Source organism: Oncorhynchus clarkii, chromosome 5 (assembly GCF_045791955.1).
Source record: "Oncorhynchus clarkii lewisi isolate Uvic-CL-2024 chromosome 5, UVic_Ocla_1.0, whole genome shotgun sequence".
Taxonomy (NCBI): Eukaryota; Metazoa; Chordata; class Actinopteri; order Salmoniformes; family Salmonidae; genus Oncorhynchus; species Oncorhynchus clarkii.
Genome location: NC_092151.1, coordinates 21349683 through 21376613, shown reverse-complemented (window position 1 = coordinate 21376613; position 26931 = coordinate 21349683). Strand labels below are relative to the sequence as shown.

At 44.5% G+C, this 26931-nt stretch overlaps 3 protein-coding genes across 6 annotated transcripts; 2 read left to right on the top strand and 1 right to left on the bottom strand.

Moving 5' to 3' along the window:
• Positions 1 to 574: 574 nt before the first annotated feature.
• On the bottom strand, positions 575 to 7678 carry LOC139408521 (beta-centractin-like). The gene is made up of 11 exons (XM_071152503.1): positions 7461 to 7678; positions 5924 to 5988; positions 5732 to 5807; positions 5504 to 5629; positions 5137 to 5261; positions 4823 to 5039; positions 3358 to 3450; positions 3057 to 3231; positions 2890 to 2951; positions 2703 to 2743; positions 575 to 2613 (listed from the first exon to the last, which is right to left on the bottom strand). Exons 1-11 carry the CDS (start codon positions 7506 to 7508, stop codon positions 2511 to 2513), a joined length of 1131 nt encoding a protein of 376 aa, XP_071008604.1. The 5' UTR covers positions 7509 to 7678; the 3' UTR covers positions 575 to 2510.
• A 388-nt stretch (positions 7679 to 8066) lies between these two features.
• On the top strand, positions 8067 to 10907 carry LOC139408520 (E3 ubiquitin-protein ligase MARCHF5-like). The gene is made up of 7 exons (XM_071152502.1): positions 8067 to 8219; positions 8636 to 8722; positions 8812 to 9014; positions 9172 to 9302; positions 9500 to 9674; positions 10142 to 10308; positions 10400 to 10907. Exons 2-7 carry the CDS (start codon positions 8694 to 8696, stop codon positions 10574 to 10576), a joined length of 882 nt encoding a protein of 293 aa, XP_071008603.1. The 5' UTR covers positions 8067 to 8219; positions 8636 to 8693; the 3' UTR covers positions 10577 to 10907.
• Positions 10908 to 15729: 4822 nt separating this feature from the next.
• Positions 15730 to 19159, top strand: LOC139409892 (BTB/POZ domain-containing protein KCTD9-like). Of its 4 annotated transcripts, XM_071155295.1 has the most exons (12): positions 15730 to 16102; positions 16325 to 16446; positions 16540 to 16583; positions 16691 to 16808; positions 16886 to 16944; positions 17070 to 17198; positions 17288 to 17355; positions 17428 to 17523; positions 17641 to 17790; positions 17878 to 17983; positions 18102 to 18235; positions 18311 to 19159. In XM_071155295.1, exons 1-12 carry the CDS (start codon positions 16055 to 16057, stop codon positions 18425 to 18427), a joined length of 1191 nt encoding a protein of 396 aa, XP_071011396.1. In that variant the 5' UTR covers positions 15730 to 16054; the 3' UTR covers positions 18428 to 19159. The 4 variants fall into 4 exon arrangements, with proteins under 4 accessions (XP_071011396.1, XP_071011394.1, XP_071011395.1 ...); XM_071155293.1 differs by having other exon boundaries at positions 15948 to 16102; positions 17641 to 17983; positions 18311 to 19157; XM_071155294.1 differs by having other exon boundaries at positions 15948 to 16102; positions 17641 to 17983; positions 18341 to 18560.
• The last annotated feature ends 7772 nt before the right edge of the window (positions 19160 to 26931 follow it).

The following is a 26931-nucleotide window of genomic DNA, read 5'->3' as shown; positions in this document are numbered from 1 at the left end:
TCTCATCTCCTCAATCTCCTGTCTGTGTCTCTCCTCCCTCTCCCTCCTCTCATTATCTCTCTTCGCTCTCAGTCTCTTTAGCTTTCTCTCCATCTCTTCCCTCCTGACAGATTCTCTCTTCAGCTTCCTCTCCAGTTCTCTTTTGAATTTATGTAGTTCTGTCCTTGAGCTGTTCTTGTCTATTGATGTTCTGTATTATGTAATGTTTCATGTTTTGTGTGGACCCCAGGAAGAGTAGCTAATGCTTTTGCAACAGCTAATGGGGATCTTAATAAAATACCAAATGTTATTCTCTTCATCCCTCTCTTCGTTCACCTGTCTCTCCAGTTCAGTGGTTCTTTCACTGTGTTCTAATATCTACCTCATGCTCCTGGATGTGGTATGACTTTCATTGTAAAGTGTAGTACTTCTGAATGAATGCCTTATAAAGCCTTCAGAAGTTAGTTTAATATGTGACCAAAGTCACCAGAGTGTAACTGAAGTGGGTCACAATGTATGAAACAATTCATAGCATCCTGTTGGTTATGATTATCATAAAGATGAATTAATTACAAAGACCAGACACCTCAACAGCTGTCATTAACTTATTTATTATACTGAATTTACAAAATGAAAAGTAAAAGCAACACTTGAATAAACAGTATTGTACATTTATTTTATTTTTTGACGTTTTGAAAAGCGGTCCACTGTACACAAGGCTTTTTAAGTATAGAACCTTTTAAAAAACACCCAGAATCTGAAGTGGACTTTCCGGTGCCAGGGCACAGGAGTAAGGCGGACACAGTTTTGGACACAAGCCCTTTACTGCCACTGAGACGTAGGGAAATCAGCTTAGCCATAATAACACTCAGACTTCTAGTTGTACATGAGGGGGAATAGAGGGTAGAAAACTAACTGATAATAATCCACCATCCTGTGCTTCTACATGCTTATTATGTGAATGGTCCTACTACAGTCTATAGCAACTAAACATTGCTCTCTCTCAATTGTTCTAACCCATACACTTATGGTGTTTTAAAATAACTTACAGGTAACATTTAACAGGTGATTTCCACCATCCTTTAAATGGAGCCAAATATGAGTCTTTGGAGAGAAATCAAATTACAATGTTTGATCTCTGTGGCCTTTCACCCAATATTCAGCTAGTCCCTGACCCTTGACTAACACTGAGATCAGAGATCACTCCAGGTTGTAGCTGCCCATAACCACAGATCTAGGATCAGACAAGCCTTCATCAATCTGAAGGTTAACCAGAAAGGTGATTATTAAATATGAACCTGTATTGTATCAATGGTTAGTGGAGACTTGGACCTCCTCAGAGATGATCCTGTCCAGGCATACAGCTCTCAGATCAGTCTCTGTGCAGTACAGAACACTAACATGCTTTATGGACAGCACTTTGTCCTGTTTAATCTTTACAAGGCATTCAAGGGTCCCATTCAGCTGGTCCCAAAGTTCAACTGTCATATCTTAAACGGTCATTTAGAAATAGCAATGGTCATCTAATGGTTATTTAAAGTTGAAATCCCCCCGTTGGATCTGGTACCAAGTGAGGAGGATACATCTCACCCGTCCTTTGTTATCAAACCATTTCCACTAATGTCATTTTCAAACAAAGAGAAAAAACACAGCTAACTGAATGGAGATACTTTACACATCATAAGGATGGGTTAAACATCGCTGTCGTCTAAACATGTCCATTAGTTGTTGTTGAAGAACACATGTGGGAGGGTTGGTGGAAAGAGAAGTTCTTTGAATGTTTTCCAATGAATTGCTTGAATATTTGATGAGGCAATGTAAAACACAGTGGTATTCTCTACCCGTCTACAGCATGACCTATTCCTATAGCAGACTATCCTAACCCTGACCCTCAACACAATCTAATTCAACAAATGGAAACAAAAAAATGTAAGAAAACAATGGTGAATTCAACTGCTAACATTAACATGGTGATTTGTAACTGTGACGACCAAGATATTTTTTTAAAGAACGCAAAACAATTAAATCAATCTCTTCGGTTTGGAATGGAATTCTTACAGAATCGAAAAACATTCACCTTCTTTGTCATTGGATGATTGCAAGGTATCGTACAGGGCAGGGTAGATAGGAGAGTAATATAAATACTTCAGGGTTGAGTATAGCATTGCCCCTTTAACAACAGAAAGAACAGTCCACAGTATTGACATATGCCCACGCAGCCCTGGGTGTGGGAGGAGGTGAGAGGCCCACAGGCTTGCCTGAAGGGCCACCCCGCTCTCTCCCACATGGCTGGTAACAGAAGGCATGCTGAATTGAGGGAGGGTGTATATGGAAAGTCCCCTTGCCAGAGGATGGGGGAGGCCTTAAGGGGAGGGGCAGACATAGGGCTGTGGGATAGTTCCAGATGTTGGGGCAAATCAGTAATGTGGGGAAACAGAGCAAATACAGGAGCATTGGAGGGTAGTGTCGTGACAGGTTGGGGCAGCACAGTGCAGATAGGTGATGTTGAGGTCAGTTTAAGGGCCGCGGTGTTAGAAGGTCTTCCTGTGGATGGCCCGTGCTCTGTCCTCCTCATACTCCTTCTTACTGACCCACATTTTCTTAAAGGTGTCCAACGACGCCAGGATGGAGCCACTACGCAGAACACAATAGAGGGAGGAGAGGAGAGAGGGATTAGGGAATAGAGAGATGTGAGAGTGAGTCTGTGTGTGGTGATCTCTTACCCGATCCACGTGGAGTAGAGCCTCTCCTGAGGGGCGGAAATCTGGACAGGAAACACAGAGAGACAGAAAGTCAGCAGGGACTTGCTGAGGAGACATCCTGTCCACACATGCTAAAAACAGACTCATATAGCAACATGCTGAGCTCTGGCCAAGAAGAGGTGAAAAGTTGGGTCATTAGTTACCATACCTTGATCTTCACGTCTTTGGGAGCGAGCTTCTTCACTTCGCTTAGTAACCTGTCCCCGAAGCCTGCAACAGAAAAGACTGTTAGCTAAGGAGCCTTCAACCACATGAGAAAACACCTTCACAACACACTAGTATTCGTTGTTGTTGGTCAGTGTGTGTGTGTGTAACCTTTGAGCAGTGTGGATCCTCCAGACAGTACGATGTTGGAGAAGAGTGTGCGTCGGAGGTCCATGTCAGACTTCTGGATAGCGAAGGCCAGCACCTCGTGGATCCCCTCGCTCTCGTCTCCGATCAAGTCTGGCCTGAACAGCAGCTCTGGGGCGCGGAACCTGGCTGGACCAATCTGGACAGGGGGCAGAGGTCAAAGGTCAGAGTTTGGCTCAACTGGGTGTCGAAGTGATGATGATGTTGATGTTTGTAGTCCCTCAAAATAAAACAAAGGTGTGTGTGTGTGTGATGTTTGACTCACATCCAGCGTGCTACCGTCGGGGAGGGTGTACTGGGCCTTCTCGGTCTCCAGAGTCTCATCCTTCTGGGGGTTCAGGGACAGGTAGCAGGCTCTCTGAGGACAGAAACACACACATTACCAAGACATCCCTATTGACAGTAAGGCTGTCCAATATATTGAATTAATTAGATTAATTTGAATATATGTTTTTCCGCGATATTCCAAATGCCTGTATCGCATTTTGTCTTTATGAGCGTTTATGTCCGCTTGTTCTCGTGTTGTATTTTTTGCTCCTTCTGTGCTGTGTGCACCTCCCCATTTACACCAAAGATCTGTATGTAATGATGAGATGCACATCTCACTCCTAACAATGGGAGTCGTTGTCCCAAAGTCGGGTAGGCAGATGACAAACTTAAGTCCAAAATAAGCCCAAAGAAAACAAGCGGTTTCAAATCGCTATTTGAATTTGAGGTCAACAGAATCAGTCATATGGACACAAACACATTGAGACATTATTTAACTGTAATAAAGGACAAGTTAACCTTTCTGACGATACCCTTTGTATGTCTCAACTCCTCACATTGCGTACAGAGCAGACATTACTAAAACAGGAGTATCAATGAACATTGATTCTGGAAAAAGAAGGCTAAGTTTGTCGTGCCACATACCACTCGCAGCATTTTAGCCAAAGACTTATACTGTCTAGTCTGTGTTTTATAAATGTGCAATAAGCATAAAACGCAATTATATAAGGAATTGTCAACTCGTTGTCATTCTGAGAAATAAGGTAGACCACTTGATTTCAACATGTGAACAAAGTGGACAGACTAGCATGCTGTTCAAACTGATGGAGACGGACAGCAGGGTGCGTTTATAACTATTCAACTGTTTTGCCTTGTTAGCTAGCAGATACATCCAAGTTGGCTTAAACTTGAAATATAAAATTAGCTGGCTAATCAGTAGCACGTGGGCTGGAGAGATTGTTGATGAGACCTGTGTTAATGTCCTATAGCCTGCCTGCTACCAGAAGTTAGTCATTATTAGTGGATGTGCATGGTTCTAGGTACATTTGCAACAAAAAAGGGCAATTTCATAGACAGACTTGAAAGCTGGATCAGCGATTATAAAATGTTTAAAAAGCAGGTTGAATTATTTTGATAAAATAATTATTAGTGTGTCTTATGGTTGTGGAAGGCTTATATTTATCCTAGGTATAACTTCACAAGCCCTGAATTCATTAGATTATTGCTGACTGTGTGAAATGCAGTGCATTTGACCTTTAATTGTACAACAATGCTTATTTAGAGAGAACTTAAAAATAAGAAAAATTATAATAGAGATATATATTGTGAATCACCCATAAGTTTGAAAAAAAATTGAAATGTGATTTTTAGGCCATATCGCCCAGCCCTAATTGACAGCAATTCCTATTGAGCCCTTCATTTTCTTCTAGTTAGGTCACACACACACACTGTCCGTCCCTTACCTCTTTAATGGTGCGGACCACCTCAAACTCTGCGGAGGTATGGAAGTCATAGCCCTCCTTGCGTAGCAGCAGCCGGAGGTAACGGGACACGTCCCTTCCAGCGATATCCACCCTCATGATGGAGTGGGGAATGGCAAAGCCCTCGTAGATGGGCACCGCATGGGTCACCCCGTCGCCCGCATCCAACACCACACCCGTGGTACGCCCTGTCGCATAGCTGGACCAGAGAAAGGGGCGTGAGTATAACAAACACACAGAAGCGTGCCTGCACACACGGTATGTACACAAACACACAAACAGTGTAACGTACTCACAGACTGAGGACTGCCTGCATGGAGATAAAGAGGGCGGGAACGTTGAAGGTCTCAAAGAACACCTCAGCCGCCTTCTCCCTGTTCTTACTGGGGTTCAGAGGGGCTTCAGTCAGCAGGACAGGGTGCTTGAGGGGAAGACAGATCTAGTTAGCATGCGAGCCAGAAGGCTGAAAATCCCTTTCTTAGTCATACTAGCTCCCTTGTCTGTTAAATACTTTTCACACACTCACAACATCCATAATTTTTTATACAATTCAATAAATCAAGAAGCCTAACATTTACAACAATGGTTAACGGTTCACACATTGAGGAGATTAGATACAGGAAAAGGGGAGGAGGAGAATAAGGAGATGAGAGGAGAGCCCACCTCCTCTGAGAAGGTCTGCAGCTGTTCCTTAGAGTAGACATACTGCCAGATCCTCTCCATGTCATTCCAGTCCTTCACTATACCATGCTCCATAGGATACCTTACTGACAGCAACCCTCTGTGCTCCTGGGAGGGAGGGATAAGAGAAGGGTTAGAGGCTTGTTGAAACTGGCCCCTTCATAGTGTGTGTGTGTGTGTGTGTGTGTAAGGCTATGGTATGAAGCCTACCTCTGCTTTGGGTCCAATGAAGAGGTCCCCCTCCAGGGCTCCTGCCATCACGCGCACGTGCTTGGGACGGCCCACACTGGATCACACACAGCAGAACACAACACAGTTAGAAACAACCCCACAGATGTTATCGATCTGAATCACAGCTGTGTCTTATTGATGTAGGATAGGTACAAATAAAGGAGGTCTTACTAGTTGGGGAAGCAGTATTTGGGGATCTGGTCTCCAGCAAAGCCAGCTTTGACAACACCTGAACCCTGGGGAGAGACAGATGGAGGTAGAGGGAAGAGTAGGAGAGGTAGAGGGAAGATTAGGAGAGATAGGACAGGAGAGAAAGTTATTAATATCAAGCTATGACTACTTAAGTTGTCTGTCCCAACCCACCACAATTAACACTCCTTGTGTGTGTGTTGAGTCATAAGACACAGCCTGAGGCAGCGGAAGGCATTATCCCACTCTGTCTGAGACATCACACACATTACAGCCCCTATCTTCTGGGTTATGGCAGCATCACTGGGCTTTAACATGCCTAGTGTTTCCTTCCTAGAAGGGTTTGAGTAAAACATTAGCCCATGAAAGGCCTCTGGGCTCATGACAGAGCAACAGATGACACAGGTAGTAAGTATTATGTTGACAACAACACAACAGTTATCACCTGCAAGGTCCGGTACACTCATTCATGTCCAATTATCTAGCAAATAAGCTCATTTTAGAATTAAGTTTTTTATTTCTAGTGTGGTGCGCATAATCAGTGACAGGTGGCGATAGCTAACGCTGCTAGCTAACTTCTTTCTCGGCCAACGCATTTCGCATAGATGGCTAGCCGTTCGCAAGGTGGGGTTTGTCTCCCGGCGACACAACTGTGTATCTAGCCAGTGTTGCAGCTAGTTACCTACCCTGACGTTAACTGTAAATGTATCATATAAATCTAGTTAGATAGTTATTATTCCAGAACAGAACATATATGATGGAGACGATACAGGCAAACCAGTGTTTGGATGAAAAATAGCAACGTTAGCTGGTTCTGCAGCACACACAGCAACATACATATTTGACAGAGACCTTCTACTACACGAGGTGCACGTGGAAAGAGGTGGCTAAGCGCAAGTGGAATATATTTATGAATAATAAGCTAGTACCAATGTATTCAGTAATGTCAGCTATCAAAGCACAGCTAGAACAATAAGAAGATATTTCACCGGATGTATAAATGTGAATCATCCGCTTGGCGTTTCCACTCACTACCGAATATGGTAGTGAGAGGAAGCACAGTGGCGAGCAGTGGGAGAAGATGGATTTTGGCCAACATTATGCAAATGTCCTCATAGATGAAACATTTGATCTCAATACAGTTTTATTTTCCCAAAACTAGAATATGTTGTAGACTAACCCTTTGCCAAAGTAAAAAAAAAGTGGCGTTTAGAAGGGGTGCAAAGGCAAATTGAGTTATTGCACACGCGCACTTCAGAATAGGCATTCCCTGACTGAAATATGCAGATGTATGCTAGAACAGGCCGATAGGATCTCGCTAGCTCGTACTCGGCTCTGCCCACCTCTTTCCTTGTTCAGCCCACTATGACTTTGTTTCCATTGGACACGACAGGCTGTGGCCTATCTTGGTTTAGTTATAAAAATCTTTGATCAAAACCTCCAACACAATACTAGCTAGCTAACCTCCCTGGCTAGTCGTTAGCTAGGCAAGGGTGTGGATGAGTGACATCATACTTACATTATCGATCACAACCGGCTGGTTAGCTATAATGTCATAGGACTCCATGACGAACTAATTGTTTAAGATATGATTCTATTATTCCGTTGATACAATCTTGCCTATTTGATATTTTAATCATGTAAATAACGCCCTGTCACTCTGCTCTCAGACCACTGGTCGCTGCTGCTTGCGTTGATCACAACCCAACCCAGTAGGTATGCGGTTGTCTCTAGAGTAGACTGACAGTGGCAACACCCAATGGCAATACTGCCAGCTGGAGCCCACGTGCTCGCTGTCAACCCCAGATTTAGGGTTGTGAGCTTGTGCACTGTTTTTGCCGGCTTGCTTTTCCATCATCATAATCATTATTATCATCATCACCATCTTTATGAATAAATGTACCTTCAGCTAAATAAACTTTCCCCCTTTACAAGATGAATAGATGAGCATCAGAGAGGGTGGAAACATAATGTCTATTACATTATTATGTGCATGTTTGGGAAATCATGGGCAATTATTAGTGAACAGAAATGATGTATGTTTTATTTGTCTGTAAATTCCACAACATCCAAAAATGTTAAAGTTGGAGAAAAAACATGTATTTGCCTTTAAGAAAAAGTGTCTGTAAACCGGAAGGACTGTTTTGTATTTTTGTTCGTCCGTAGGACAGGCAGTTCGAATATTTTGTATAAATCAAAACTATTTTATTGTCATCCAACCAGTTAAAAAATTTACTGTAAAGCTACTTCGGGATTTTTATATAGAGATATTGTCGAGGTAAGAAACCACTGTCATTATTCAACAACAACTTAAAGTTATGAATACTTCTAATCTATAGTTAGCTAGCTAGGTAGTTACGTACCGGAGGTAGCTAGAATGGCTACTCTTAACACTTGCCCGTTAGCAAGTATCACAAAGCGATTAAAACGTATGAATGGCAAATTGTATGGACATGTCATTTTCTGATCCAACTAAAACATAGAAAATATGCATCACAGCATTAACTATAGCTAAGATTAGTTTGCAGTGGTCACTGGGGCATGTAATTTAGCCAAGGCCTTTGTAGCCAGTTACAAGTTTGACCGGAAGTGAGTTTGTGAACGTATATGAAGCAAGCTAATACAGGCAGTTAGTAAATAAATGCTGTCTATATTTTAGCCAGATGTAGAGAAAGTGAAATAATGTGTGTGTAGGTCTTGCCTGGCTGGCCCATGGTGAGACGGGGACCTAGAGGAACTGAACAGACACAAGATGGCCTGTGTGGAGGAGCCCCCTGAGAAGTAAGTAAGTGTGTGTGTGTGTGTGTGTGTGTGTGTGTGTGTGTGTGTGTGTGTGTGTGCGCGCGCGCGCATTAACCTGTGTCTCCCAGGCACTGCTGGGTGTGTTTTGCGACAGAGAGAGAGGATCGCGTGGCAGAGTGGGTGAGCCCCTGCAGATGTAAGGGCTGTACCAAGTGGATCCACCAGGCCTGTCTGCAGCGTTGGCTCGATGAGAAGCAGAAAGGAAACAGTGGAGGAGCCGTCAGCTGCCCTCAGTGTGGCACAGAGTACCGCATTGTCTTTCCCAAAATGGGTAACTAACACACACACACTGCATCATCTTACCCAAGGTGGGATATAGAACAATCACACTACACACCACAATGAAAGCTCTATTCTGTAGCTTTCATGTCCAGGCGTGTCAGTTAGTTCATGGCTGTCTGTATATGTTTGTCCCCCCCACCCTCCAGGGCCGTTGGTATACTTCCTCCAGCAGATGGACAGTGCTCTGTCACGGGCCAGTCCATTCACTGCTGCTGGTGTGGTGGTGGGGACAGTCTATTGGTCAGCTGTCACCTATGGAGCTGTGACTGTCATGCAGGTACATGCCTCTTGACTTCTGACCACTGAACCTTAACCCTGTCATACCTGTTATACCCTTGACCTCTAACCTTTGACCCATAACTAACACTAACTACTCACTAGTTCAGTAACTAGTTCAGTGAATCCATTGCAAACAACAATGCAACTCAAAACACAAGAGTCCCAGTTCACCTCTTTCCCTCCCTCTTTCTCCAGGTGGTGGGCCATAAGAAGGGCTTGGATGTGATGGAGAGAGCAGATCCTCTGTTCCTCCTGATGGGTCTACCTACCATCCCAGTGATGCTTGTCCTGGGCAAGATGATCCGATGGGAGGACTACATACTGAGGCTGTGGCAGAGACACTCCTCTAAACTACAGCTGCTATTGCCAGGTATACATGCATGCATACATACATACAGTGGGGCAAAAAAGTATTTAGTCAGCCACCAATTGTGCTAGTTCTCCCACTTAAAATACTTATTTTCCACCATAACTTGCAAATAAATTCATTAAAAATCCTACAATGTGATTTTCTGGATTTTTTTCTTCTCATTTTGTCTGTCATAGTTGAAGTGTACCTATGATGAACATTACAGGCCTCTCTCATCTTTTTAAGTGGGAGAACTTGCACAATTGGTGGCTGACTAAATACTTTTTTTTTGCCCCACTGTACGTACATACATACATACATGCATACAAAAGTGAGAAGACAGGTTGTCTGCCTGGGGTATGTCTGTCTGTCTGAGGTATGGTTAACTCTAGAGGTTTAGTAAACGTTACAGCATATAGTACATTCTGCAAATGAAATGAATTTAACAAAACCATTTTTAACTCTTCCTCTCTTCCCCTCCCTCCCAGGTATAGGTCGTCCGTTGCCCCGTGTGCCAGCTGATGGGGGTAATGGAGGGGACCACCTGTCAGTGTCTCGTACTCTGTGTGGAGCTCTCATCTTCCCCTCTGTAGCCAGCCTGGTGGGACGACTGATCTTCGGCAGGGTACCCTCATCTCTGCAACGCACCGTTCTGGTGAGGGGAGAGTGTATTTGTATAGTATGTCTCAAGGCTGGGGTAGCATTTGTTTTATGTTTGTCTCTCGCTCTCCTTCTCTGTGTTGTAGGGTGGTATAGCATTTGTGGTGATGAAGGGAGTGTTGAAGGTGTATTTCAAACAGCAGCAGTACCTCATTCAGGCCAACCGCCACATCCTCAACTACCCCGAGAGAGGGAGGGATGGAGAGACGGAGGGACGGAGCGAGGGAGGAGAAGACGACACAGAGGACAGCGGAAATGAGTGAATGCAAGACTCCCCCTCCCCAACCTTAACCCCCGATTGGGAACAGAATCCTCTGTTCCCAATCGCAATGTAGTTTTATTTTACTCAGACAAGGGGTGTGTTTAGGAGGTGCATTACATTTCCAAAAAGAGAACTTGTCCAATAGGAATGCAATTGTTAGTTTTTTTCTCCCATTTGTCTCCTGAATGTGACCCAGGTCTTCTATTTGCATTGTAAGATATCCACCCAACCATGACTGTATGTGTGAGCGTGTGTGTACACTGTAGAGCCCATGCTATTTTATTTGCCTGTATGAATGAATTGGCTAATAAAGTGATTTGATTGTTACATTCTGCATTCTCTCTGTTTGATGTGATTGATTAGGATCCCCATTAGTCAACTCCTATGGCGACAGCTAGTCTTACTGGGGTCCAACATAAAGCAAAAAATACAGACAAAATACTTTTCAATTTGCATACATTTAAAAACAACATGTAGTGTATGTGTGCATCTAACAGTTCCACATACATGTCAGTACATACATCAAGGAGGTCACATGAGGGAGAGGCGTTGTGCCCTGAGGTGTTGCTTTATTATAATTATTTTTAAACCAGGTTTGCTGTTCACCTGCGCTATATAAGATGGAAGGGAGTGTGTGTCAGTGCTGTGTGTAAGTTGACTATGAAAACAGTTTCTTATAAAAAACATATTTAATAATAAGATGAAACTAGAGCCTGCAGAAATTGCTTTGTGGAGTGTGGTGTCAAAAAAGCAGAGCATATGTTTATTACGGATAGACCTCTCCCCATCTTTACAACCATTGAATCTATATATTCTGACCATGACTGTTCACAATCTTAGGTAACACCAAGTAATTTAGTCTCCTCAACTTGTTCAACAGCAACACCATTCATTACCAGATTAAGGACCCTGGGACTAAACACCACCCTCTGCAACTGGATCCTGGACTTCCTGACGGGCCGCCCCCAGGTGGTAAGGGCAGGTAAGAACACATCTGCCACGCTGATCCTCAACACTGGGGGCCTCTCAGGTGTGTGCTCAGTCCCCTCCTGTACTCCCTGTTCACTCATGACTGCACGGCCAGCGTACGACTCCAACACCATTAAGTTTGCCGATGACACAACAGTGGTAGGCCTGATCACCGACAGCCTATAGGGAGGAGGTCAGAGACCTGACCGTGTGGTGCAAAGACAACAACCTCTCCCTCAACGTGATCAAGACAAAGGAGATGATTGTGGACTACAGGAAAAGGAGGACCGAGCACGCCCCCATTCTCATCGACTGGACTGTAGTGGAGCAGGTTGAGAGCTTCAAGTTCCTTGGTGTCCACATCACTAACAAACTAACATGGTCCAAGCCCACCAAGACAGTCGTGAAGAGGGCACGACAAAACCTATTCCCCCTCAGAAGACTGAAAAGATTTGGCATGGGTCCTCAGATCCTCAAAAGGTTTTACAGCTGCAACATCAAGAGCATCCTGACGGGCTGCATCACTGGTATGGCAACTGCTCGGCCTCCGACCACAAGGCACTAGAGAGGGTACGGCCCAGTACATCACCGGGGCCAAGCTTCCTGCCATCCAGGACCTCTATACCAGGCGTTGTCAGAGGAATGGCCCTAAAAATTGTCAAAGACTCCAGCCACCCTAGACATAGACTGTTCTCTCTGCTACCGCACGGCAAGCGGTACCGGAGCGCCAAGTCTAGGTCAAGAGGCTTCCAAACAGCTTCTACCCCCAAGCCATAAGACTCCTGAACATCTAGTCAAATGGCTACCTAGACTATTTGCATTAAGCCCCCCTCTTCTATGCTGCTGCTACTCTCTGTTATTATCTATGCATAGTCACTTTAATAACTCTACCTACTTGCACATTGACTCTGTTCCGGTACCCCCTGTATATAGCCCCGCTATTGTTATTTACTGCTGTCCTTTAATTATTTGTTATTCTTTATTTAACCAGGTAAGCTATTTGAGAACAAGTTCTCATTTACAACTGCGACCTGGCCAAGATAAAGCAAAGCAGTGCGACAGAAACAACAACACAGAGTTACACATAGAATAAACAAGCATACAGTTAATAACACAGTTTGGGTCTAGAGTGTCACCCCCTTTGAAGAGGGCCCCTTTGATAGCCGTGGCAGCTTTCCAATCTTTAGGGATCTCAGACGATACCAAAGAGAGGTTGAACAGACTGGTAATAGGGGTTGCAACAATGGCGGCGGATAATTTTAGAAAGAGAGGGTCCAGCTGATTTGTACGGGTCCAGGTTTTGCAGCTCTTTCAGAACATCTGCTATCTGGATTTGGGTGAAGGAGAAGCTGGAGAGGCTTGGGCAAGTAGCTGCGGGGGGTGCGGAGCTGTTGGCCGGGTTTGGGGTAGCCAGGAGGAAAGCCTGGCCAGCCGTATAGAAATGCTTATTGAAATTCTCGATTATCGTGGATTTATCGATGGTGACAGTGTTACCTAGCCTCAGTGCAGTGGGCAGCTGGGAGGAGGTTCCCTTATTCTCCATGGACTTTACAGTGTCCCAAAACTTTTTGGAGTTAGAGCTACAGGATGCAAATTTCTGTTTGAAAAAGCTAGCCTTTGTTTTCTTGACTGACTGCGTGTATTGGTTCCTGACTTCCCTGAAAAGTTGCATATCACGGGGACTATTCGATGCTAGTGCAGTCCGCCACAGGATGTTTTTGTGCTGATCAAGGGCAGTCAGGTCTGGAGTGAACCAAGGGCTATATAGATTGAGGGCATCTAGTTTAGATTGTAGGACTGCCGGGGTGTTAAGCATATCCCAGTTTAGGTCACCTAACAGAACGAACTCTGAGGATAGATGGGGGGCAATCAATTCACATATGGTGTCCAGGGCACAGCTGGGAGCTGAGGGGGTCTATAACAGGTGGCAACAGTGAGAGACTTATTTCTGGAGAGATTAATATTTAAAATTAGATGCTCGAACTGTTTGGGCATAGACCTGGAAAGTATGACAGAACTTTGCAGGCTATCTCTGGAGTAGATTGCAACTCCTCCCCCTTTGGCAGTTTTATCTTGACGGAAAATGTTGTAGTTGGGTTTTGAAATCTCAGCATTTTTGGTGGCCTTCCTAAGCCAGGATTCAGACACGGCAAGGACATAACGGCTGGCAGAGTGTGCTAAAGCAGTGAGTAAAACAAACTTTGTGAGGAGGCTTCTGAACAAATGAGAGTGCCTGGGGAAAATTAGAGTGCCTGGGGATACGCAGGGCCTGGATTAACCTCCACATCACCTGAGGAACGGAGTAGGATGAGGGTACGGCTAAAGGCTATCATAAATGGTCGTCTAGTGCGTTAGGGACAGAGAATAAAAGGAGCAGATTTCTGGGTGTGGTAGAATAGATTCAGGGCATAATGTACAGACAGGGGTATGGTGGGGTGCGGGTACAGTGGAGGTAAACCCAGGCACCGAGTGATGATAAGAGAGGTTGCATCTCTGGACGGGCTAGTTATGCTGGGTGAGGTCACCGCATGTGTGGGAGGTGGGACAAAGGAGGTATCTGAGGCATGTTGAGTGGGACTAGGAGCTCCGCAGTAAACTAAAACAATGATAACTGTCCTAAACAACAGTGTACAAGGCATATTGACATTTGAGAGAGAGGTAAAGTGAGGCATAAAGCAATCACGGGTGTTGATTGGGAGAGCTAGCTAAGGCAACAACTGGTAAGACAACAACAGCTCTTATCTTACTTTTTTTTAAATTTTCTTAAAACTGCATTGTTGGCAAAGGGCTTGTAGGTAAGCATTTCACTGTAAGGTCTACATCTGTTTTATTTGGCGCATGTTACAAATACAATTTGATTTGATTCAGCAGAGTTCTAGAACTTAGGGAACGATTTGTGCCAAATACAGATCTCTTAGTTTTTAGAGATGTTCACAACCAGTTTATTACTGGCCACCCATTCCAAAACAGATTGCAACTCTTTGTTAAGGGTTTTAGTGACTTCATTAGCTGTGGTTGCTGATGTGAATATAGTTGATCATTATACATGGACACACATGCTTTGTTTAATGCCAGTGGCAGGTCATTGGTGAAAAGAGTAGAGGGCCTAGAGAGTTGCCCTGCAGTACACCACACTTTACATGTTTGACATTAGAGAAACTTCAATTAAAGAAAGCCCTTTGAATTATATTAGATAGGTAGCCCTGATTCCACGATATGGTAGAGGTTGAAAAGCCATAACACCTATGTTCTCAACAGCAGGTTATGGTCAATAATATCAAAGGCTGCACTGAAATCTAACAGTACAGCTCCCACAATCTTCTTATCAATTTATTTCAACCAATCATCTGTCATATGTGTCAGTGCTGTACATGGTGGGTGACATTCTCTATATACCTGCTGAAAGTCGTATCAATTTGTTCACAGAGAAAATTTGGTAAAAAAATGTTTCCAACAGTTTGCCTAGAGTTGGCAGCAAGCTGATGTAGATTAAACATATGACAGATAAGAGTGGCTATAGAGTCAGTTACCATCCTCAGTAGCTTTCCATCTAAGTTGTCAATGCTAGGTTTGTCCTTATTGCTCGATAACAATGATTTTTCCGCACAAGTAGACAATGGACCTGATCGGACAGCTCAGAGCCTCTGCTCTTTTCTGTCCATAAGAAACAATTGGATTGGTGGAAGAGGCAGGGCAGGCCAGGAGCAAGGCATCCCCCGAGGCTGAATGCCCTAAGGTTTTTATCAGAACGGTTGTAGATTAGTTTCGCCTTTTTGCTTTTCCCGACATGAGTTTGTGGTGTTTTGTTTTAAAAATAGAAGTAAAAAAGAAAAGAAAAAGAAAAAAATGAAAAAATGAGGGATAAAAGAACGTCATTAAAATGATAGCTCACAGTTGTGCATGGGGAGAGGGGTCGGGGTGCTAAGGAGTGCATTCACATATCTACACATTTTCATACACACACGTTTTTTTGTAAAAAAAAAAAAAAATGTAATTTTTGTATTTTTTCTTCCTCTCTTCTAGGTCAGCTTCAGCATTATGGACATGGGTGTATCTGTGGTCCATTTGGCCTGTCTCAAGGCTTCCTTCAATGATGGGTTGTGAGTGGCTCTGTTGATGAACTTCTGGCCAATGATTGACTGCCTATTGTTGATTGATGTCAGTCCAAATATGCTGTTAACGTAGTGGTTGCTGATGTATTTTGGTAGTCTGTAAGCCATTTTTGTTGCCAATTAATCTGCTTAAGGACAGGAAGCGAGGAAAGGAAGCATTAATTGTTTAGAAAAAATAATTATGACCAATGACATCTCGGTAACTGCATGTGAGTTACCACCTTATTCATCGCCATTGGACAACATTCACTCTTTAATCGTTGATTGGACGACATCGTTGCAACGCTTTTTCAAGCTTTTTATTTTATTGCGGATGTTTTGGTTCCAATCGAAAAAATCAGAAACGGGTGTAATTAGCTAGTTGACTCAAGCCGAGCAGCTAAATAACCAGGACTATCATGAAGAGAGTCACTCTGTTTGTCAACGGAACGTCTTCCAATGGCAAGGTAAGCTAGTTTCCGAGAACCCTATCGGATCCCTTTCTATATCAACGGCAGCACAGATAACATCACTCCATAGCTACTGCTGTAGCTAGCTACAAGCTACATCCCATCTGACCACAGTAGGTACGCTAGGTTGCCAGCAGTTTCGTCTTTTGTCAGTGTACATCGCCAGATATATATTGTCGCAGGGTTGTATCTGTGGGCTTCGTGTGTATTTTGCCGCAGGTTGTGGCGCTGTATGGATCGCTGACAGACCTGCTGTCCGTCGCTAGCAGTAAACTGGGAATCCGAGCCTCCAGCGTTTATAACGGGACAGGCGGTCTTATAGACGACATAACGCTTATAAGGTGAGGTCAAAATTGGCGACAGCCGAACCAATCAGCTAGCTAGGCAGGATAAAGTTCTGTTCACTGCTAACACCGTGCGTGTGTGTTCTGCAGGGATGATGACGTGCTGTATGTGTCTGAGGGCGACTCCTTTGATGGTAAGTTGACTACAACCTCTCAACAGCTCTATCAGGAGGTACAGTGTGGGATATTCTGTGCTTCTATCTGGGTAGGATGTACTTGCTATCTGTATGACTTCCCTCAGATGCGAGTAAGACAAAGTGTGCAGACCCCCAGGATGACCCTGGTTGTCCAGACTGGTTCCAAACTCACACTGATTGGCTGACGCTCAACGTTGGGGGTTGCTGCTTCACCACCACACGGTAACCATGACAACCTTGCAGTCTGTCCACTCCATTCTATTGATACACATAACCTGTGTGGTGTGTTTTCTCCTCAGGAGCACTCTGGTCAGTAAAGAACCAGCGAGCATGCTGGCCCACATGTTCCGAGACAAAGGTGATGATGTCACTCCCACAATGCACCACTCACCACTCACACTCTCCTCCACTCAATTTTCATGTCCCGAATTCTGTGTGTGTGTGTGTGTGTGTGTGTGTGTGTGTGTGTGTGTGTGTGTGTAGATGTGTGGGGTAATAAACAGGACTCCCAGGGTGCCTACCTGATAGACAGGAGTCCAGGCTACTTTGAACCAATCCTCAACTACCTGAGACACGGACAACTCATCATCAATGACGGCATCAACCCACTGGGTATGCCACACACTCACAATGTACACACTGGACTTACACACACACACACACACACACTAATAGCTACTTCATCTCTTTCTCTGTCTCAGGGGTCCTGGAGGAAGCTCGGTTCTTCGGCATTGAGCAGCTGGCTGAGCAACTGGAGAACCTGATCAAGGTGTGTGTGTGAATACCGTAAGTGTGCATGAGGCTTGTCTATCCTAACTACACCATATTTTCTCCTTCCCAGAGTTCCCAGCCTGCTGATGACCACTCCCCTCTAACCAGGAAGGAGTTTGTACGTTTCCTGTTGGCCACACCCACCAAGTCAGAGCTGCGCTGTCAGGTAGCACACACTCACCAAAATGTATCTGTTTTCAGTGGCTATGCTCTATCTTGTCTGACACTGTCCTCTTTGATCTCCCTCTATCTCTCTCTCACTCACACACACACACACACACAGGGTCTGAACTTCAGCGGTGCAGACCTGTCTCGCCTGGACCTGCGCTACATCAACTTTAAGATGGCCAACCTGAGAGCTGCCAACCTCACTCACGCCAACCTCAGTGGTGCCAACCTGGAGCGGGCAGACCTGTCCTCAGCCTGCCTTGACGTGTGTTACTGTGTGTGTGTGTTACAGGGAGCTAACCTACAGGGTGTTAAGATGCTGTGTTCTAATGTGTGTGTGTGTGTGTTACAGGGAGCTAACCTACAGGGTGTTAAGATGCTGTGTTCTAATGCGGAGGGTGCATCTCTGAGAGGCTGTAACTTTGAGGACCCTGCTGGAGTCAAAGCCAACATGGAGGGTAACACGCACATATAAACAAATTTGACTTGACTCAACACACACACACTTGGATCGCAAGGTTCAAAATCTTTTCGATCATACTTGGATTTGTATTGGTGTGTGTGTGTGTGTGTTAGGTGCCAACCTAAAGGGGGTGGACATGGAGGGTAGTCAGATGACAGGTATCAACCTGCGAGTTGCCACACTGAAGAACGCCAAGCTGAAAAACTGCAACCTGAGAGGAGCTACACTGGCTGGCACAGACCTGGAGGTAAACACACACACACACACACAAAACACCTCTCAAACATAGCTCCCTCCCTCTCTTTCTCCCCCTCTCTCTCAGAACTGTGACCTGTCTGGATGCGATCTACAGGAAGCTAACCTTCGGGGCTCCAACGTGAAGGGAGCCATCTTTGAAGAGATGCTGACTCCACTGCACATGTCTCAGAGTGTACGATAACCCCACTGCACATGTCTCAGCGTGTGCGATAACCCCACTGCACATGTCTCAGCGTGTGCGATAACCCCACTGCACATGTCCCAGCGTGTGCAGTAGGGTTATCGTACACGTCTCAGATTGTGCTACTCCTCCACTGAACCCCACACAAACATACACTCCTGGTCCTTAAGTCATTCCTCCCAACCCCCTGTGTAGCTCACCACTGATGTTTCTCTTCTCAGAAGAGACTAGTTGCCCAATACTATATCAACCCTTAGTAGTCACTTAGCTGCCCGAGGGCAGTGGTTGTTCCTCTGACATGAGTGAATGTGAAACGAGACCCAGGAATGTTTTAGTTCTGGTACACATGTTTGTATATATGGCGTAAAAGGTTCTACATGTTTGGATAATAATATATGTATTTTGAAGGTAGATACGGCAGATTCGGGCCAACTTCCGCAACAACAAACGGTGTGAGGCTAAACTTCTCGCTGTTTTGGTCTCGCAGCTATCACGTTGCAGCAGTGTGAATCTGAGGTTCATGGCAAAAGTTATATGGCTGAGTCTCACTTTAATGGGTCCACATGTACATTATCCTACATGGACCATCTTCTCCATGACAGGGGTTGGATTTCCATCACATGGTGCTACACTTTATCATTGTGAAAAGTTGTTCTATTTTTGTATCACACTATCACTGTATAATTACTGTCTTATGTCTTTTGCAATAAAGGCTCTAGCCTGTTTTTAGTATCTAGTTGTGTTTTTATGTCAACGGTTCCTCTAAGTGATCCGCACGTATATTTGGCATGCTTTACCCTCGGAAACTTGAGTTAAAGAGACAATATTTGGAAGGATGTCCCCGGCAGACGAGGCACGCATAAAGTGATGCACACATACAAGGGTGTGTAGGGTAACTGGAATGTACCTTATTGTGAAGGTTTGTGTTTGAAACCTGCCTTTTTGGGACAAACTGAAAAAAAAGTTCTACAGCTGTACCGTTGACAGCATCTTGACTGGCTGCGTCCCTGCTTGGTAAGGCAACAGCACCGCCCTCGATCACATGGTGCTATAGAGGGTGGTGCGACAGCCCAGAACATCATGGGCTTAGCTTCCTGCCATCCAGGACCTCTATATCAGGCAGTGTGAAAGGAAGGCCCCCAAAAAATGTGGGACTCCAACCACCCAAGTCATAGACTGTTCTCTCTGCTTCTGCACAGCAAGCGGTAGCGGTGCATCAAGTCTGACACCAACAAGCTCCTGAACTGCTTCTATCCCCATGCCATAAGACTGCTATATAGCTAACAAAATGGCTACACGGAGTATCTGAGTTGACCTATATATCTAAAAAAGAAAATCACACTCACAGGGCCCTATACACAGTCACTCCAACACACAAAAACACAATTTGCTCACACACACATAATATGCATATACATTTATATTGACTCTACTCACCCACTCACATACAGACATACAGTATATGCTGCTGCTACTCTGTTTATCATATATCGTGATGACTAGTCACCATAGCCCAATACATATCTACCTCTATACAGTTGAAGTAGGAAGATGCATACACCTTAGCCAAATACATTTAAACTCAGTTTTTCACAATTCCTGACATTTAATTCCAGTACAAATTCCCTGTCTTACGTCAGTTAGGATCACCACTTTATTTTAAGAATGTGAAATGTCAGAATAATAGTTGAGAATTATTTATTTCAGCTTTTATTTCTTTCATATTCCCAGTGGGTCAGAAGTTTACATACACTAAATTAGTATTTGGTAGCATTGCCTTTAAATTGTTTAACTTGGGTCAAATGTTTTGGGTAGCCTTCCACAAGCTTCTCACAATAAGTTGGGTGAATTTTGGCCCATTCCTCCTGACAGAGCTGGTGAAACTGAGTCAGGTTTGTAGGCCTCCTTGCTCGCACAAGCATTTTCAGTTTCGCCCACAAATTTTCTATAGGATTGAGGTCAGGGCTAAGTGATGGCCACTCCAATACCTTGACTTTGATGTCCTTAAGCCATTTTGCCACAACTTTGGAAGTATGCTTGGGGTCATTGTCCATTTGGAAGACCCATTTGCGACCAAGCTTTTAACTTCCTGACTGATGTCTTGAGATGGTGCTTCAATATATCCACAGAATTGTATTTCCTCATGATGACATCTATTTTGTGAAGAACACCAGTCCCTCCTGCAGCAAAGCACCCGCACAACATTATGCTGCCACCCCTGTCCTTCACGGTTGAGATGGTGTTCTTCGGCTTGCAAGCATCCACCTTTATCCTCCAAACATAATGATGGTCATTATGGCCAAACAGTTCTATTTTTGTTTCATCAGACCAGAGGACATTTCTCCAAAAAGTATTATCTTTGTCCTCATGTGCAGTTGCAAACCGTAGTCTGGCTTTTTTATGGCGGTTTTGGAGCAGTGGCTTCTTCCTTGCTGAGCAGCCTTTCAGGTTATGTCGATATAGGACTTGTTTTACTGTGGATGTAGATACTTTTGTACCAGTGTCCTCCAGCATCTTCACAAGGTCCTTTGCTGTTGTTCTGGGATTGATTTGCGCTTTTGGCACCAAATTACGTTCATCTCTAGGAGACAGAACGCGTCTCCTTCCTGAGCGGCATGACAGCTGTGTGGTCCCATGGTGTTTAACTTGCGTACTATTGTTTGCACAGATGAACGTGGTACCTTCAGGCGTTTGGAAATTGCTCCCAAGGATGAACCAGACTTGTGGAGGTCTACAATTTTTTTTCTGAGGTCTTGATTTCTTTTGATTTTCCCATGATGTCAAGCAAAGAGGCACTGAGTTTGAAGGTAGGCCTTGAAATACATCCACAGGTACACCTGCAATTGACTCAAATTATGTCAATTAGCCTATCAGAAGCTTCTAAAGCCATGACACAATTTTCTGAAATTGTCCAAGCTGTTTAAAGGCACAGTCAAAAGTTAGTGTATGTAAACGTCTGACCCACTGGAATTGTGATACAGTTAATTATAAGTGAAATAATCTGCCTGTAAACAATTGTTGGAAAAATGACTTGTGTCATGCACAAAGTAGATGTCCTAACCGACTTGCCAAAACTATAGTTTGTCAACAAGAAATGTGTGGAGTGGTTGAAAAACAAGTTTTAATGACCCCAACATAAGTGTATGTAAACTTCTGACTTCAATCCATGCACATTGTAAATATGGTACTGGAATTTACCCTGTATCTATTATGCTTACATACTTTATCGTGTTCTACCTTGTTATTTTTAGTATTACATTGTTACTGATTATTGCATTGTTGGGGTTAGAGCTGGCAAGAAAGGCATGTCACTGTGCATTTGACATTAACTTGAAAACCACAAGCTTCATCTTACTGTGTTGCTTGCTGTAATTCCTTCTGTATGCAGAAGAGGACAGTATTCTCAGTATCTGTGGCCAGGATTGGTCTCTCTCAAAGCAGATGTCAAACACCTGACCTTACAGAAAATGCTTACAAGATTCCTTGAGGAAGTTTTGCCTTTGTGAGATTTTTCCTGTGGGTTTTCCTTTAGGATTTTTCCTAACTTTTTAGTAAGATATGTAAGGCGGTGTCAGAGGAAGTCCCTAAGAATTGTAAAAGCCCCCAGTCACCCAAGTCATAGAATGTTCTCTCTGATATCGTATGTCAAGCGGTATCGGAGAGCCAAGTCTGGGACCAAAAGGCTCCTGAACAACTTCTACCCCCAAGCCATAAGACTGCTGAACAGTGAATCAAATGGCTAAATTACTATTTGCATTGAACCCCTTTTTATTTGCACTGACTCTCTTGCACCAGCTCACTGGACTCTACCTACACACTCACATATACTACACTGGCACTCCAACACACACACTCACATATACTACACTGGCACTCCAACACACACACTCACGTATACTACATTGGCACTCCAACACACACACTCACATATACTACACTGGCACTCCAACACACACACTCACATATACTACACTGGCACTCCAACACACATACACACACACACACACACTACATATGCTCAAACACACAAAACGCACACATGCACATAGACACAGTTTCACACTCTTTCACGTTCTTCACATATGCTGCTGCTACTCTGTTTATTATCTATCCTGATTGTCAATTCACTTTTACCCTTACCTACATGTACATATTACCTCAACTACCTCATAACCCTGCACATTGACTCGGTACTGGTACTCCTTACACTCTCATTATTTGTATTGTGTAAATATTAGCTTTTTACATTTTCGTACTTTTTAACTATGCATTGTTGGGAAAGGGTTTATAAATAAGCATTTCATGGTAAAGTCTATTCCTGTTGTATTTGGCGCATGTGGCAAATCCAATTTGATTGATTTGATTTGTTTCTATAGACAAACCACAGAGCTGATTGGATGGATGTGGCTTTCACTAACGACCCGTGATGGATGGGGAAGTGCGTGTGTGTTTCTGTCTGTGTGTGTCGGATGTGTGGGTGGGAGACCCTGTATGGTGGCATGAGGCTGTGGGGGCGGGACCACAGAGGGGTCCTGTGGCCTGTGGTCAACTCAAAGGGGGCGATGGCACGGATATGCTAATTACTGAACACAAACAAACACATCATAGGTAGAATGGCTGTTCATCAAAGTGCTTTCCTTAGCAAGAACTCTCATGATATAACTCAGCTTCAATTCTTCCTATTTGTATTCTTCCTATCTTTTAGTAGAATTGAAAATGGCATACCAAAACAACTAGCTATTTTTGGAGGGGCAGAGACACAAAGTCTCTCTCTCTCTCTCTCTCTCTCTCTGTATATCATGAATGTGGGCTGTGAAACTGTGAGATTCAAACTGTCACAAGTCAGTGAACTCCACAATAATAATAGAGTCTTGATACTGGGCTAGATTATGTGTGTAAAATGCATGGTAATGCATTGTATTTACAGTGTATCCTTGAGTGTGGTGGAGAAGCTTTAATTCCGATGACATCACAGATAATCCTGCTGTGTGTGTGTGTGCGTGTGTGTGTGCGTGTGAGAGAGCGAGAGAGAGAGAGAGGGTGTGCCTTTTGTGGTGTGTGCTGGAATCCTTAGATTTGGGGTTAAAGGGCGGGACACGTTCCATTCCTAAACCCCTCAGGCCTCCTCCCTTTCTTCCTCAATACCTTGTCTGCTTGAACACTCTCCTGCAGCATGAGCTCATGGGAGGAAAACACACACACTTATGGTGCAGGCAGGCAAGCATTTGCAAGGTCTTGATTGATCTTTGTAAACAAATTTTTTGTGATTTATTTTATTTCTAAAGCATACTGATTTAACAGGTTCAAAAGGTATAGATGTAGTCTTGTCTCAGTCCTTCCCTCTGAGAGAGACCACAAGCTCGGGAATGTGGAGTTTACACAGCCAAGCAGTTTTATTTGGAGGACAGAGAATGTCCCTTCAGTCAGGCCAGAACCCACTTCCTTTATAAATACACTCTCCTCTCTGGAAGGTCCTGTGTTTAGTTGAGCTGGGTGCATGTTTTAGTTCATGCTAGCTGATACTGTGTGTATGCTAGTGAGAGTGAAGAAGTGACGAAGCAGAGAGGCAGGCATGGTCATCACTCATGCTCATCCCTGCCTGGGGAGGGAATCCAGCATAACTGGAGAGGTGGTTATATGGACCCAGTCTTTCTCTCCCATCTACACACAGGTGTGATCACGTGTTTCTACTGTTTTAACAAGGCTTGTTCCAGGATGTTCCTACAGGTTTCCAGAAATTTAGAATAATTTAAATGATATTTTAGGATGTTATTTTCCTTATATTAGAACTGTGGTTTAAAGGGTTTGGTAGTCTCACCCATCCTTCTTCCATTCCATTCCATCTCCACTCTCCTCTCTTTGACTCTACCCCTGCTCTTTTCTCTCCATCTTCCTCTCTCTCTCTTGCTCTCTCTCAGCCTCTCTTGGCAGCCATTTTGGTTCCTCATGTCACCCTCTGTGGTCCGACATCGTCTTGGGTAACGCCTTATAAAACAGCTTCATATAAAGCCACATTCAACACACAGACACACACACACTCACATTTCACTGCTCTACCAAGGTCAGCCTGACCATACAGGGCTGAACCAGAAGACTGAACTCACACACACACACAGCTCGGCTGGCCTGGTTAAAGTGTTTAATTAGCAGTAGTGGTCATGACTTGATGTCGTCGTATGCTTGTTTGTGCATATGCTTGTGCGAAATATGTGTATGAGGGGTGTGTGTGTATGTCTGGGTTACAGTGACAGCTGTGATCAGTGACATGGTAAAGGCTGAGATCACAGAGGCTGAAGTCATGGGTCTCACAATCTACTGTGGTGTGAGAGGGTTGTTGTGCGCTGACAAGGCTGGTAAGGTTTGGGGCCGGGGAGAGGCCCGGGCTGGGGAGAGGGCTATGGCTGGGTGATAGGGCTGAGGCTGAGACTGGGGAGAGGGCTATGGCTGGGTGATAGGGCTGAGGCTGGGGAGAGGGCTATGGCTGGGTGATAGGGCTGAGGCTGGTGAGAGGGCTATGGCTGGGTGATAGGGCTGAGGCTGGGGCTGTGGAGAAGGCTATGGCTGGGTGATAGGGCTGAGGCTGGGGCTGGGGAGAGGGCTATGGCTGGGTGATAGGGCTGAGGCTGAGGCTGGGGCTGGGGAGAGGGCTATGGCTGGGTGTTAGGGCTGAGGCTGGGGAGAGGGCTATGGCTGAGTGATAGGTCTGAGGCTGGGGAGAGGCCCGGGCTGAGGCTAGGGAGAGGGCTATGGCTGGGGCTGGGGAGAGGGCTATGGCTGAGGCTAGGGCTGGGTGATGAGGCTGGGGCTGGGGAGAGGATCTGGGCTGAGGCTGTTTGTGTGGTTTTGGCCTTTAGCTCAGAAGAGATCTGTGTGTTTCTGTATTTAGTTGTCCTCTCTTTTCCCCTGTTCTGTGGCTACAGCGGGTATCCTATCTAACTGTCTGCTATCTTCTAAACACACACATATCTTCTTATTTCCTCTCCTGTGTTCAGCTAGACTGGAGTGGACTGAGCCTGCAACAGCTGGTAACATCTGGTGTGCGTGCATGCATTTGTATGTGCATCAGTATGCTTGTGTCTGGGGCAGATCTATGGGCACCTTATAATGATGGTAGATGTGTGTTTGGGGCTCTGCAATTCTGAGGCATTCAGAACTGCATTCTCTAGAGGGTAAACACACACAGTGTTAGAGTTTCCTTAAAACGGCAATCAGCTGTTGAAACAATAACAAAGCTTACTCCCACCCGTTTCGGTGAAAAGTAAGCACTCTCATAAACAGAGCTGTGGATGCAAGGACTGACCTTCAATGATATCAAAATAATAATTTTAACCATGTTTTGAGGCTGTATAGCATTTGTTTACATTTTCTTTGTTACAAACGTAGTAAAATTAGCTTATATTTTTGTTTCTGATGGGTTACGACAGTTGAGCTAAGAACATGAGGCATTTGAAGTTATATTCTTCAAGAATCAATAGGTCAGTGGATGCTGGTGGTAGGAGTTATGGGAGGATGGGCTCATTACAATGAGCCGTTCTTCAATAGCTTCTCCCACCAGCATCCTCTGGTACATATCATGAGTTAAAAGTTTTAAAAGTATGTAGCAACTGCTGATTGCCCCTTTAATGGTGTGTAAAGCTGATTGTCTGGGGCTGGAGACAGGGCTGGCTGGGTCAGAACTAGAAACAATTGTTTGCTTTATTCCATTCTTAAAAATAAACCACTGGTTTAGGACCTCCTGTCCCCCTCCTCTTCTCATCTCTCCTCATCTTCCCTCTCCTCATGCCCCCCCCCCCCCCCCTCCTCTGCTATACTCGCCAATGTGGCGTCAGCAGCAACCAGCTCCAGATGTGCCCCCCCCCCCCACACACACACACACAACCCCACACACACACACACCCTCTGCACATGTGATGTGGTCTGGACGATATGCTCCCGGCCTACCATGCCTATCCTCTACCCCGCCCTACACAGAAACGCACACACCTGTACGGACACTTGCTTGTGTGCACACACAGCCACCAGAGGAGAAGAGAAGCTCTGGGTTTATGACGTGTTTTTCTTTTAGAAAAGCCAGTTTAAGACTCCCATAGGGCGGACCAGGCCAAGTCTGTGTGTGTGTGTGTGTGTGTGTGTGTGTGTGTGTGTGTGTGTGTGTGTGTGTGTGTGTTATTGGCAGAGAGGTTTGGAACTCTCTTTCTTATTTTTCTATTAAAGGTGCAATATGCAGAAATCACTGCCACTTCCTGGTTGCTAAAAGTCTAATAGTTCGCAGAATTTCAGTTTATGGGATAAAACAAGCAATGTGTAGTGTAGAGAATCATTGTACTATCTAAACCACTGTGAAATATATTTTCAATAACCAAAAATATTGTATTTTCAGCTGTTTATGCTGGTGTACAAAACTGAAATGAAAAAGAAGCCAAAATTAAACTTAAGAATGGGAAGCATAGAAAGTGCACATATAACAGATCTACCACGTCTAACACTTGCTTTCTAACGAGAAC

Coding starts and splice junctions, on each gene's coding strand:
- LOC139409892 (XM_071155292.1), top strand. CDS start 16,055: ATGAAGAGAGTCACTCTGTTTGTCAACGGAACGTCTTCCAATGGCAAG. Junction 16,103..16,324: donor GAACGTCTTCCAATGGCAAG/GTAAGCTAGTTT, acceptor ATTTTGCCGCAG/GTTGTGGCGCTGTATGGATC. Junction 17,984..18,101: donor AGTCAAAGCCAACATGGAGG/GTAACACGCACA, acceptor TGTGTGTGTTAG/GTGCCAACCTAAAGGGGGTG.
- LOC139408521 (XM_071152503.1), bottom strand. CDS start 7,508: ATGGAGTCCTATGACATTATAGCTAACCAGCCGGTTGTGATCGATAAT. Junction 5,630..5,731: donor TCATTGGACCCAAAGCAGAG/GTAGGCTTCATA, acceptor CCTCCCTCCCAG/GAGCACAGAGGGTTGCTGTC. Junction 3,451..4,822: donor TGGTCCGCACCATTAAAGAG/GTAAGGGACGGA, acceptor TTCTGTCCTCAG/AGAGCCTGCTACCTGTCCCT.
- LOC139408520 (XM_071152502.1), top strand. CDS start 8,694: ATGGCCTGTGTGGAGGAGCCCCCTGAGAA. Junction 9,015..9,171: donor CATTGTCTTTCCCAAAATGG/GTAACTAACACA, acceptor CCCACCCTCCAG/GGCCGTTGGTATACTTCCTC. Junction 9,675..10,141: donor ACTACAGCTGCTATTGCCAG/GTATACATGCAT, acceptor CCTCCCTCCCAG/GTATAGGTCGTCCGTTGCCC.